General features: G+C 50.0%; 1 protein-coding gene across 1 annotated transcript in view; it reads right to left on the minus strand.

Moving 5' to 3' along the window:
- CAPN8 (calpain 8) overlaps nucleotides 1-14,497 on the minus strand; it is a gene marked incomplete at both ends in the record, with an annotated part of 85,977 nt that overhangs the window by 11,755 nt on the left and 59,725 nt on the right. The window contains 1 exon segment of the mRNA XM_082649375.1: nucleotides 13,558-13,616. Coding sequence (XP_082505501.1) covers nucleotides 13,558-13,616 — 59 coding nt within the window.

Raw genomic sequence — 14,497 nt, forward strand, 5'->3', positions numbered from 1 at the left:
CATTTCATAGAAATTCTGGCATACAGAAAAACTCAACTACTGTTAGCTGTTATTGCTGTTAATTTTGCACATTAGTGGGATGGAGAGGAAAGGCCAAACGGGAAATTCCACTGGAAGGGACCCTATGACCCTGGGTTCCCAGCTTCCCACTGTAGCCCACCTCCCAGCAGACAGGAGCCCATTTCAGAAGCTGTTCCCTCCGTAGACACTGTAGTAATTTTTCCGAACACAGAATGTTGGGTTTGGGGAGCTGGGAAGGAACTGAGTGACCCTCCAGCCCAGCTCCCCCACATTACAGATGAGGAAACTGAGGCCTGGAAAAGTCACAGAGTGGAGGCGGCAGGGGCCTGGCTCCCCGACAGTTCCTCTACCGGCAGACTTGATGTCCTATGCTCTTATTTGCATGTTTTTTCCATAAATTTGCATATTGGGCTCCAGAGATTCAGCATGTGAAACAAAATAAAAGAATTTATGGATACTGAATTCAAACGTAATAATCAACTCAACATACTTGAAATGCAGAACAGAGAGCGTCACCTAGTGCCCAGGACAGCCCAGGAGCTGCTCCAAGGAGCCATGAGACATCTCCACGACAGCCCACCACAACCGGGACACAGATTCAGGACACGAGTCTCTCCATACAGCCTTCATGAGGCCCCAAGAGGCGAAGCAACTTCCCTAAGATCAATGGACAGCTTATGACAGAGCTAAGACAAGGACTCCAAGCCCCATAATGACGGCCACCTTCCGGGTGAAGCTGCCAGGAGGCCTTTCTGAAGTGCAATCTCTTCCTTCTCTGGCTGATGGCGGGGAGCCTCTAATCCCCTGTTGGCTCAGAGCTGTCCCCCTAAGGAACTGTCCCCTTGGAAAAATCCAGAGGCCACGAGCAGATGAGCCCAAGGACAAGTAAGTGCTGGGCTGTATGGACACACCCTGGGTCGTCCCCGGGGGCACATCCCTGGAGCAGGAGGGCCCCAATGCTGGTCTGCTTGGCCTGAGGGAGTGGTCGGGAGGTAGGCCAAGGGAGGGAGAGAAATAAAAGCACCCACCGGAGCCCACGTGGGAAAAAAGAGAAGCCAAGGAAGCAGTCACCACCCTGCTGGAAAAGAACAAGCAGGACTGACCCAGGAATGCCCAGCTCTCTCCTCTAGAGCCCAGGGGTGAGAGATTAGCATGAGGCTGGGTGGAGGACAGCTCCAGATGCTGGGCGGGTCTCAGGAAGGGGGTCCTGAGAGATCCAGTTAAAGAGAGACTCATCTGAGGACCCTGGCGCGCCAGGAACTCAGCGAGAGTAAAAGGCCAGAGACAGCCGGGAAGACACCCCTTCAGTCTGCAGTGGTTTTCCTTGCAGACACTTGGCTAAATACAGGGAATTTGCTGATTAATTCATGCAAGGCCCTGCCCATCACAGACTGCAGGGAAGCACCTTCTTCTCCAGAGACGGTGAGAGACATCGTGGAAAACCATCTTCTGGACTGAACTGAAATTGTGCCTGCGGTGGGCAGATGGGCCTTCAGGGGCTCAAGTTCAGGTTTCTGCAGACCCTTCCTCTCTGGTCCATGGCTCTGGACTTCTCTCTCTGCCTGGCTGGGAGGCTAGAACTGAATGGGCTCTAATTTGAGTTTGGGCATGTTGGAAAAAAGTAAAGAAACTGTCCTCTTCTTCACCTTCATGCGGGGTGGAAGGAAGTGGGCAGGGTGGGTGGGGCATTTGTAGGCTGGGGAGAGACAAAAGGAAAGCACAGGTGGAAGGAAGAGCCCCAGCAAAGGTAGCATGCTTGGTGACTGTAGTTAATATCAAGCCATCCTGCATGATTAAAACACAGCGATGGGGCTTCCCTGGTGGCGCAGTGGTTGAGAATCTGCCTGCTGGTGCAGGGGACATGGGTTCGAGCCCTGGTCTGGGAAGATCCCACATGCCACGGAGCAACTAGGCCCATGAGCCACAACTGCTGAGCCTGCGTGTCTGGAGCCTGTGCTCCGCAACAAGAGAGGCCGCGACGGTGAGAGGCCCGCACACCGCGATGCAGAGTGGCCCCTGCTTGCCACAACTAGAGAAAGCCCTTGCATAGAAACGAAGACCCAACACAGCCAAAAACAAAAATAAAAATAAATTAAAAGAAGGCTCAACATTTAAAAAAAAAAAAAGAGTGATGAAACTGGGGTGAAGTCTGGCTGGCAACAGGACACCACTGAGAGCTTTGAGAAGGAGACAGAGTGGTGCACTGATGCTTTAGGAAGCAATTCCCGATGCAGGGGACAGAGAGATAAGAGTTTGCAAGGAGAAGAATTAATTAGGAGGCCTCTGCACCGGGACAGGCCCGGCGAGACAAGGGAACAGGCTGAATTCAGGCAGTGGGAAGGAAAGGGGGAAACAAGGAGGGAGTGAAAAGAGAACTGACAGGAATCAGTGACGGATCAGCTATGAGGATGAGTGAGAGGAAGGCGTCAGAGATGACTGGGCTTGGAGCCAGAATGGCGAGGCAATGACATTAGGTGACATCAAGGATTTGGGAGGAGCGGGTGCGAATTAGGTATAAAGGGAGAAGAATGAGTTCATTTGGCAACGTGGAGAACCTCAGGTGTCTTCAGGAAAACCTTGTGGAGATCCCCAGAAGGCAGTTGGAAACTCAAGACCAAATCAGAGGTAGTTGGGCTGGAGAAAGGATGGAGATCTGGAGGTTGACCTCATTAAAGGAGCCAGAGAAGGAGACTGAGAAGGAAAACAGGAGAAATTGAGAAGGAAACCCTGAAGAATTCTGAGCAGGTAAAGGTGAGGACAGACACATCCTCAGTAGCTAGCAATGGGGAGGAGTGGGGGGGACCTATGGGTAGGTAGCAGGAGTCAAAAAGGCAAAAACAAAAGAACTCTAGAAGATTTTTTGTGAGAACGTAAAGCCCCAGAGTGTATAAGGCCACTTCCACTCCCAGGGCCTGTCTGGGAAAATAATAATTTCATAAAGAGTAGTGAACAGGAAACACGCAAATATCCTGGATTATTCAAAATGGTTTATACATCTCAGATTAAGACTGCATTCTTCAGATTAATTCAGTGAATTCAAATGCAATCTTTTCATAACTTTATAATCATCGACGGCGTAAATATTTTTTAAAACCCGCAGTTACCGTCAGCTCCATCCTTCAGAGGCTCCAGCCAAAAATATTGTAATCATTCTCGACTCTTCCCTCCCAGTCATACCCCATACCTAACCCGACAGCAGATCCTATAAGCTCTCCTCACCACCTCCACGGCTGCAAGGCTGGTCCAAGCCACAAAATGCCTGATATTTTGCAGGTACTCAAAAGTCTAGGCGGAATGAATGAATCTCCAGCTTACGGGGCCACCCACCCCACCTTCTGAATCTCTGTCCACTGGCTCTATATTCAGCTCTGCCAACAGGGGCGCCCCCAGCAGGTGAACCCGCTCCGCAATCACTCCTACAATCGTAAAACCTGCCCCCTTGTGGTACAGCCTCCCCTTCCAGAGACACCAGCTTCTCAGAGGTCTGAGTTTCAGCTTGATGGGGTCTCTCTAAACTTCTGTGTTTTAATAATTCCAACCTCTTCCCTTGGTTCACTCAGCCCCATGCAGTTGCTTCCCACAGCTGCTACCTCCACGGTACCTTCAAGTACTCTTTTTATCCATTCAATTACTAGTTATAACTTTTTACCTAGATAACAATTTGCTGCGTTTCATTCTTTCTGTTCAAATAACTGTTATGGTTTCTGTCCCCCGGGGGACTGTGGCAGATACAACTCACTCCTCAGGAGAACCACCCGTAGCCTACAGCCTTCATACCTGGCCTTCGACCTGTAAATCAGGTGCTGAGAGTTGGGAAGAGCTCCAGCCCTCATGATCTAGGTAAGAGCGGAGGAAAGTCCTTGTTCACACTCTCTTCTGTTCCACAGATTTGCCTGAACTCCAAGATGCAGCTACTGCCCTCATGGCTCCCTGTGCCTGTCTCCACCACATGCTGAAGCCACTTGTTTCTACCCATGTCTCTCTCCTCAGACACACACCCACAGGAGGGATCCTACCTTATTCATGTAGCCCACTGGCCAGCATACCTCCCTGCACACAGTAGGAGCTCAATAAGTCTGATGAGCCTAATAAACATTTGATAATCCGATATTCCAACATGATGTGGAAGCCACTTACTTGTTTTCATGTGCTATCCAATCTACTATAAATACACACACACAAAAAAAATTCTATGTGGCAGTAAAAACAAAATAGAAAAGAGAGAAAGAAAAAAAATCAGTCTGCTTTAATCACCACAATACAAAATGGGACTTACAGACAGGAAAACATGGCCAGTCTCCAGTGAGTCTCTCTCCTCATAATGTTCGGCTATAATTATGTTTGCATCATGTCTGCGTGTTATTATTTACATTTCCGTGTTGGCTGGTGTTTGTACAGTTGGCAGGGTTCCCGAGGAAGCTTTCCTTCTGAGGCCAGAGACGGCTGCGTGTCTCCTGGAAGGGTTGCTGAGGTCCCCAAACATCTGAGCTCCTCCAGACAACACCAGCCTCTGAGACCAGGAGGACCTGCCAGACAGGCTTATCTTCTGTCTCAATCGATCCAAAATCTCCCTCTCTCTCTCCCTCTCTCTCTCCTTCCTCCTCCCCCCGCCCCTCCGTCCCTCTCATTTCTGGGAGAGCAGCTATTAAATTCACTTGTGTGGGCTTCCCTGGTGGCGCAGTGGTAGAGAGTCTGCCTGCCGATGCAGGGGATGCGGGTTCGTGCCCCGGTGCGGGAGGATCCCACATGCCGCGGAGCGGCTGGCCCGTGAGCCATGGCCGCTGAGCCTGCGCGTCCGGAGCCTGTGCTCCGCAACGGGAGAGGCCCGCGTACCGCAAAAAAAAAAAAAAAAAAAAAAAAGAATCACTTGTGAAATACGTAAGGCCCCCTTTATAGCTGCTAGTGTTTCGCCTGTGTAACTAGGAAGTGCATTGTTGTGTAATTCAGAAATTAATTAGTAGTAAAGGTTTCAAGAATGCAGGGGGAAGGGCGAGGCCAGCTGCACTTTCTCCGCCGATCATCTGGATTGCTTTCAGCTCCACGGGAATGTTGCTGGCCTCTCCCAGGGGCTTTCTGAGAGTTGGCCTTTTCTTCTTCACCCTGGGTGGTGAGGACACAGCTGCAGAAGCTACAACTGGCTGCACATCAAGGTGCTTTGACCCAGTGCTGGGCAACAGCCCCAGAAGGTGGCTCTCAGCTGCCCAAAGGGCTCTGGGGGTGCTTCCAGCCCAGGGAGTGGAGGAAGTGGACGTTACCCAGCAACCTGAACCTCAGGAGGCCAAGGATACTGCCCTCTCTGGGGAATAGCCTGAAATTCTTTCCCTCTGATATAGAAAGGCAAAGCACCCCAGGCAGGATCATGGCACCGCAGACAGGAAGAAGCAAGGAAGGAAGGTGGCTGCTTCCTGGTCCAGCAGGTCCTGGGGGGATGCAGCACGGCCTCAAAGTCACAGCCCAGGCTTTTCCAAACAGGCTCTGTCTTTTCCTATGCTCTTCCCTCCTCTCATGCTGTTCCCTCCATCTGGAACACCTTTCCCTCTCATTTACTGGTGCCCGCACAATACCTAGAATATAGCTGATGCATAATTAATATTTACCAAATGACTGAATGAAGTCCCAGCTGCCCAATTCCTACCCATCTTGCAGGAAACCTGCTCCCTTTCCTGAGACAGCATTAACCTCTCTCTCTTCTCGTGGCCTGTCTTTTCTGTACCTCACTTCCAGCACTGATGTTACACTGTTTCAAATCGTGTTACTTGTGTAGAAGTCTGTCTCCCCCATTCGCCTGGAAGGTTCTGGGAGGCAGAGACCCCAGTTATTCATCCTTGCACCACCCACCATCCCACCATCCCACCTCACCCCCCCTACAGCTCCCAGGGTGAGCACTGAGCCTGGCTTGTAGTTGGTGCTTAAGACGTTTACTGATCAAATTACTGAGTAGAATTGAAGAGCGTGGCTCCACGCCCTGAGAACCCACCCCACTGCCGTCAGGAGGCTCAGGGGATTCCACTCCAGGTCTCCAGGAGTAGCCTAGGGGCCAGACAGAAGCCCCTCATGCCCACTGGGTAAGCCCAGTGTGCAAATCCACACATGAGTGTCTGTGAGGTTCTGGAACGGGCTCCCTGCCAATCCCTCCCAGAGCATAAGTAGAATAACTGTGACTACAGGAACATTTGGGCTTGAATTTCATCACCAGATAATGTCTCTCATCTCCTAATCTTCTCTTCCTTGCTGAATTCAATCCAATGCAACAAGCCGAAATTGAAGGCTTACACTATGCACAGAACCACAATACCTTCTAAATCCCAGAGAATTCCCATGTGCTTTCCTCTGTTTTTACTAACTGAGCCGTTCCCCTCAGTGAATACTCAGAGGCAGATCGCTGGTCTGCAGGCCTCCCCGGGGGCCTGGCGTCCTCTGGGTTAGGATGAGTACTGCCCCGCCCCACTGGCTGAAAGGAGCCATGAACCTCAGGGTCAGAGAACAAGGTGACCTGAACAAAAACCAGGTGTGGCCCAGAAGGGGAGGCTCCAGCTCAGATGGTTCTGGAGCCAACAGGCCACCAGCAGGAGATGCCACCGGCAAGGACAGGCGGGCTTGGATGGAAACCACAGTGGAGGGAAAACCAGATGCCCTTTTCCCAGATTCCAGTCCCTACAGACCATCCTGCCTGGTCGTGGTGAGAAGGAGGAAGCCGGAGGGGACGGGCGCTCTGCGTGAGATTTAATTAGACTGAGAAGCAGATAGAGCAGATTCATATCACCAATATTCTTTCTTAAAGCCGCAATTATGCATCAATCATTCAATACCCCCCAAAAATGGAAGATTGCTGTAGATTAAAACCAGAAAAATGAGTACCCTGGTTGAATCCTCAGTCAAATAAACCAACTGTAAAAGTATATTTTTAAGTCCATCAAGGAGATTTGAATATAGACTGGTTATTAGATGTGAGTAAAGAATTATTGCTAATTTTGTTAAGTTGGATAATAGTTTTGTGGCTGTGTAATAAAATGCCCTTTGCTGGAGATGCACAATATAGGGTAAAATGTCATGATATCTGCAATTTACTTTCACAAAAACTTCTTCAGTAAAATTCATCAGCAAAAATGATAAAACAGATACAGTAAAATATTTAAAATCATTCACTGTAATGGATAATACATGGGACTTCAGTATACAGTCCTTTTATTTATATGTTGTTGATATTTATTGATATATATACTGATTTTATATACTATTATTATATACCTTGATATTTATATATTGATTATGTATAAATATGTAAATATGTACATGAACATATAAATTTATAACAATAAATACATACAATCATTTTAACAGAAATAAATTTATAAAGTATAAGAATGTAAATATAGCAAATATTACAAAAGAAAAAGCAAGTTTCAGCAGATGGCAGTAGATTGCTGGGTCTCCACACGCCTGCACTCCTGGCTCTGCTCCACAGCAGGGAGCTGGGAGAGGCACCATCAGCCTTCACAAGACCTTCATAACTCAGTGGCTGGGACCATATCCCCTGCCTCATCTCCATCCCCCATAAAGCCCTATGTTAATCAACGGGTGAAGCAAACACAGGCCTCCCAAAACTGTAAGGAGTCAACGTGTGTATTTACAGCTTGCAAACTCCAAATCGTCACCCTTTCCCCCACGAGCTGCCACTAGTAAGTGACCACTGCTATCCTTCCCAAAGACTGCAGCTCAGGTATGACAGGTACGCATCAGATAGGATTGAAGGCAGATGGGATTCAGGGTGCTTCTCTCTATCCTTGTCTGTACCACATAGATGGGCTCCACAGTCACCCTATCTATAACATGGAGCCGCGGAGCAGAGCAAAGGTGGCAGGTAGGTGTCCCCGCACTAGGTCCTTCCTGACACCGTTCTGAAGTGCAGAGAGAGGTTGGGGGTGGGGGGGGTGTCTTGGTTGTCCACTGTCCAATTACGTGAACTCTCGAGGTCAACCCAGCCCATCAATCAAAGGGAAGGGTTCAAAAAAAAAAAGGAAGGGTTCATGTATGAAGGGAGATGTCGACCGGGGGGATGGGATCCCCCATGGAAGGAGAGCACAGAAGCGTGGGCTGGGGAGATGGGGTTTGGCCGTGTCCTGGAGCCACGGCGGAAGCAATGACAGGATCAGGGCTTGTGGGAAACTGGAACATCTAAAGGTGAAAAGATGCTGGGCATCTGGGGCTTCCCTGGTGGCACAGTGGTTGAGAGTCCGCCTGCCGATGCAGGGGACACGGGTTCGTGCCCCAGTTCGGGAAGATCCCGCGGAGCGGCTGGGCCCGTGAGCCATGGCCGCTGAGCCTGCGCGTCCGGAGCCTGTGCTCCGCAACAGGAGAGGCCACAGCAGTGAGAGGCCTGCGTACCGCAAAAAAAAAAAAAGATGCTGGGCATCTGAGAGGCTGCGCAGCGTGAGGCTTGGAGTGAGAGGCAAGAAGTCAGCCTAGGTGGCAGAGCGAGAACAGCTGATGCAGGAATTTGCTGTGTGCCCCGCTGCCCCAGCCCGGAGGAGCAGCTGGCTTTAGGGAGGCGGTGAGGAACGGAGGGGAGCCCCGAGCAGGGCGGGGGCCTCCACCAGCTGCGCCCCGGGCAGGACGCACAGGATGCCGTCGGGACCTTGGCGGGAAGAGCCCCCTGCTGCGTGTGGCAGGGCCACCGGCTTCTCCCAGCCCTGATCAACGAGGCTTCTGCGACTGTGCATAATTACCGAAAGCCCTGCTGGGGCCGGCGACGTGAGCAGAAAGCTAATACTGCGTGACTCGAAGCTCTCACGGGAAAGGGGACTGGCTAGAGGTGGCCTTGCTGGTGTGGAATTACCCGGCATAGTCCATACACCCTGACCGCCTCCCGCCAGTGTCAGGTTCCATGCCCCCGGAGGCCTCAGTTGCGTCTGGGGGTGGCATGGTAGCATGTGTGTCCTCACGTTTACTAATGAGGAAACAAGCTCGGCCTTTAAGAGAAGTGACGGGGCTCTGCAGGCGAGGGAGGATGGAGAGGAAGAGAAGGAGGCTCACCCTGACCCCCATAGCTGCCTCAAGCCTCCTGCCGAGCTGCTTCCCTCTCCTTCCAGAAAGCGAGGAAACCGAGAGCCTCCAAGGGTTCTCTGCACAAATCAAAGACCCGCCGACGTGGGAGGCAATGGCTGCCTCGGCTCCTGGCATGGGGTGGGAAGGAGCCTGGGGACCCTGCAGGGGACACATCTTCTTCTTCTCGCCATCCCCCCCTCCAGCCCTTCACCCGCCCACGGAGGCTGGCTGTAACGCATCCAAACATCAGCAGTTCCCCTCTGGGGCTGCAGGAAATTGCTGTGAGGGACCAGTGCAAACCCATCCTCTCTACTGGGAAAACAAAGTGGGGCCCAAGTGCTGCAGAACTTCCTCATGTGCAAAGGAAAGGACACGGGTTTCATTCACCGAGCGCCTACTCTGTGCCAGGCACTGTTCTAGGCTCTGGAGGAATTAGGAACACTCTGCATTCACAGACTGTCCACAGGAACAGAGAAGACGTGAAACACGTGAACGCAATAACGTGGGGGAGGCCTCGGCCGGGGAAGCACAGGAGCCTCCCTGGGGAATCCACGCTGAGGAGCCACCATCCAGCAGGGGCTGATCTTTCCTGAGATGCAGCCACACAGAGGGGCGACGAAGAGGCCACACCAAAAAGCAGCACCTCTGCTGCCTTAATTCAGGGGGCAGAGAGGAGCAGACAGCAAACTCTCGGGTGTTTAAGAGGAAAGCTATGCAGTGTGAAGATCCTTAGCTGGCCTCACAGGCTGTACTGGTAAGAAGTCCCCAGCACAACACTTCCCTGGGACTGGGACCCCCAAAGCAAATCTATTTTGTAACTAAACTGTTTTTTGGGTTTTTCTGTTTGGTTTGGGTTTTTTGCTTACCAGACTATTCCCTGAAGTAGCTTGTAGGCCTGAAAAATAAACCTACCTGCTGCCCGCCGATTACAACACAGTCCTTTCAACTTAGGCAGCCATGCTATATTCGAAAGGTAAAGGAGAACTGCTTTGTAGTACTTTATTTTTAAACAACGGGGTGGGTCAGGGACTTGTAGCTACCACCACCTGGGCCGACAGGGGCAGGCTGGGTGGTATCCCCAGGCAGCCTGAGGGCAGCTGGACATACACCTGCTGGGTCCTGCAGATGACCCAGGTGATGAATGCTCCCTCATACTTCTGACTACACGTGGAAGGACCTCTTTTCTTCTGGGACTCACAGACTGCCAAACAAATACAGCTCCTTCTCCACCCTCCAGTGAGTGAGCTTTCCCTGCAGGGGCGCCGTCCCAGAGCCTCTCCCTGAGGGGTGGGATCCCAGAGCTCCCACAGCCCCCTTCAGTTAAGGGCCTACCCCTTCTCCCCGCTGGGCCTTGGGAGAGTTGAAGACAGCATTAAAGTGGACTGGTGTTCACTCAGAATGGTCATCAACAAAAAGTCTACAAATAATAAATGCTAGAGAGGGTGTGGAGAAAAGGGAATCTTCTTACACTGGGAATGTAAATTGGTGCAGCCACTATGGAAAGAGCCTTTAAAAACTAAAAACAGAGCTACCATATGATCCAGCAACCCCACTCCTGGATATATATCCAGGAAAAAAAAGAAAACCCTAATTCAAAAAGATACATGCACCCCAATGTTCATAGCAGCACTATTTACAATAGCCAAGACATGGAAACAAACTAAGTGTCCATCAACAGATGAATGGATAAAGAAGATGTGGTTTATATGTATATATATATATACACACACACACACACACACAATGGAATACTACTCAGCCATAAAAAGAACGAAATAATGCCATTTGTAGCCACATGGATGCAATCAGAGATTATCATACTGAGTGAAGTAAGTCAGAAAGACAAATACCATATGGTATCACTTACATTTGGAATCTAAAATATGACCCAAATGAACCTATTTACAAAACAGATACAGACTCCCAGACATAGAGAACAGACTTGAGGTTGCCAAGGGGAGGAGGGGGAGGGATGGATTGGGAGATTGAAGTTAGCAGATGCAAACTATTATATATAGAATGGATAAACAACAAGGTCCTACTGTTTAGCACAGGGAACTATATTCAATATCTTGTAATAACCTATAATGGAAAATAATCTGAAAAAAATATATATATATATATACCTAAATCACTTTGCTCTACACATGAAACTAACACAATATTGTAAATCAACTATACTTCAAAAAAAAAAAAAACAAGCTGACGGGTGTTATACCATACTTATAAATCATGTTCTTATAAGGAACGTTCATCCAGCTCTACTTCTGGAGGTCAAAAGTTAATCTTTAATCAGACTAATGCAGAGGCCAAGGCATAAATGTGTGTTTTCTCTCCAGTAGGTCACAGCTATGGGCTGAATGGCTGTATCCCCTTCGAATTCATACGTTGAAACCACACCCCCCAATGTGGTGGTATCAGGAGGTGGGACCTGGAGGGCTAATTAGGGTTGGATAAGGTCATGAGGGTGGGGCCCTCATGAATGGGATTAGTGTTCTTCCAAGAATCATGAGAGATCTTACTTCCCCTCTGCTCTCCACCCTGTGAGGACACAATGAGAAGTCTATAGTCTGAGAGAGATCTCCAGAACCCAACTATGCTGCTCCTATCTCGGACTTCTAGCCTCCACAACTGTGAGAAAATGTGTCTGTTTTTTTATAAGCCACCTGGTCTCTGGTATTTGCTCAGACAGCCCAAACTGACTAAGACACTCATCTTCCCGTACACTTCATTTCCAACATCCGCGTATGAGAGTCAGCTCTGCCCCAGCTACCCATTAGGACACTAGGCTATGGTACCTATTTTCTTACCAACAACAAAGATCGTCGTGTTCCGCCATGAGCAAAACTCACCTGAACTGCATTTCCCCTCAAGCTATTTGTCAGGTAAGAATTCCCCTCAGCAAGAATTTTCCTATCCTTTCCTTTAGCCCATGCCGACCTGCAGTATAGCAATTTCTCCCGTCTGCAAGTGAGGAAGAAAGGCCTCTCCCCCAGCAGCCCTTCCCTGCACCCTCCTCAGAAGGGCAGGGGCAGCTCCTTTCCTGAAGGCAGTCCCCAGAGGCAGTTTAATCTATAGCAGGCCTTTCCTCCAAGAAATTCACCCACATTTCACATCTTTCAGCAGCTTTGGGCTGCGTCATTGCTCAAGAACGTCTTTTCTAAAGCAGGAACACCCCAGGGCACCCCCCAGATTACATATCGCTAGAGGAAGGCAGAAACCATTTTGACCCACAACTTTAATTAATTTCTGTCTCTCCATTGTGCTCTGGGATCAGCTTAAATGCTGCTGAAAGAGATCTCGGGCTCCCCGGACTGCTCCAGTGGGACAGGCCAGGATCTCAGGGAACAAGAAACGGCAAGGAAGAGATGAATCACCAGTGAATGCCCCCTTGAGGATAAATGTTCACAAAACTGTAAAGAAAGGGAGAAAAGAGGCAGGCAGGCTGGCAGGGAGCATCACCAATGTCCACAGCCCTGGGTCAGACCAACATACAGCACAGCCACTGCAAAATAAGGAGATCGGGGTGAGCTCAGGGGTCCTCAGGAGCTGGTGTGACTGCGCCAGAGGCGCTCTCCTGCCTCACGTGGTATGACTTGTTCTAGCTGTGTCCTCCAGTAAGTGCCTTGCTCAACAGGAGGAAGCAAGGAAGCCCTTAACTAGGTCACTACCCCCTGAGCCAGAGCCCCATGGAAAAGTGACTTAGGAAAAGCTTAGCCCCAAAGGGACTTCCAAAAGTTTCAGGTCCAACACTATTGAGCGGGTGTTTGTAGACATCCACAGACATGCTTCCAGGAGGGCCTTCCCTAGATCACTGAAAGGGGTCAATGACATTCCCATTCTAGAGAAGAAAAGAAGTGGTTGTACCCAGACAACTAGGCAGGGCCAGGAATAACCTGGTGCTCTAGTTCCTCTGCCTGAGAAACAGATCTAGGGCAATGCCTCCTGGCCTGGCCCCTCAGCACATACCCACACCTGCATCCCCACAGGCCAATAAAGGCCCTGCTGCATAGGCTGCAGCCCTCCACAGGGGAAGGGCACGACGTTGTCAGCGTAAGACATTATGGGCTTTGTACACGGTAATTTACACCCATCTATTTTGCATCTGCACTCTACCTTGTTGCAATTTAATTCTTTGTTTCTGATATCCTTCTATACGTCAATCAAAGATGCCTGGTCCTAAAAGTTAGGCACTTTAAATTATACCTACCACCCACCATTCCATCCAAATTAATAAGAGCTGGCATCCTTGAAATGATCTGATATGTAACTGTAGCTTTCTCTTTAAAACAACAACAATAATAATAATAATACATAATAATATTTGGAAGATTGATGACAATCACACTCCTCCCGGCAATGCCTGCCATAGAACATGTGCTGTATCCACATGGAAATAAGACGAGTCAGTGTGAATTAACAGCGCTCGGCAGCAATACCATCCAAGAATGTTCAAGTATCATCACCAAGCAGTTTATCAAAACCACTTACCTCTGCCAGAGAGAGCCGGACAATGCCATTCTGGTCCTTGTTCAGAAGGCTGAACAGTTCTAGAATGACAGAGAACGATGACATCAGATGGGGATGTTCCTGGACTTTGGAACAGCCAAAGAGAGCTGCCTCTGTCCACCCCACCTGGTACCTTCCCCCGGCCCCTGCACCCTTCCCAGCTCCCACTCAGCTTCAGGGACCCTGAAAAGCTAGATCTGGATCCAGTGCCCAGGGTGAGGGTTTTAGACAGCAGATGTCCCCTTGCCCAATTAGACAAACCTCCAGATGTGAGCAGAGAAGGTCCTTTTGCCATCTCCACCCTCAGAAGCTCTAGAAACTTGCAATTCTTTCAACAGGGGTTGGCGATGGGGTCGTGGAACAGAGGTGGTTTCCCCATTTGTGGGTAATCCAGTCACTGACCTTTCCCCATTAGAATTTACCACTTCCCAGCCCTCACTGGAAGGAAAACTCCCTCCCTTAATATGATACCTTAGCATGAGCCCAAGGGGGCACTAGACCATCTAAAGGCTTCCAGAAGGAGACCCCTATTCCCTCCCTGGGAAGTGACACATGCTCTCATTATGATCCCCATGGAGGCACAGATGTTAAAAGCCATTTAAGGTGGGCTTCCCTGGTGGCGCAGTGGTTGAGAGTCTGCCTGTCGATACAGGGGACATGGGTTCGTGCCCCGGTCTGGAAAGATCCCACATGCTGCGGAGCGGCTGGGCCCGTGAGCCATGGCCGCTGAGCCCGGGCGTCCAGAGCCTGTGCTCCGCAACGGGAGAGGCCACAACAGTGAGAGGCCCGCGTACTGCCCAAAAAAAAAAAAAAAAAAAAAAAGCCATTTAAGGACCGTTGCTGGGACTCATTCATTTGGCCCAGTGACTGCATGTAGTAGGTGCACAACAATCTTTCCCGTTGCAGAGCACAGGCGCCGGAC

This window comes from Grampus griseus (genome assembly GCF_964374135.1).
Source record: "Grampus griseus genome assembly, chromosome: 1".
Taxonomy (NCBI): Eukaryota; Metazoa; Chordata; class Mammalia; order Artiodactyla; family Delphinidae; genus Grampus; species Grampus griseus.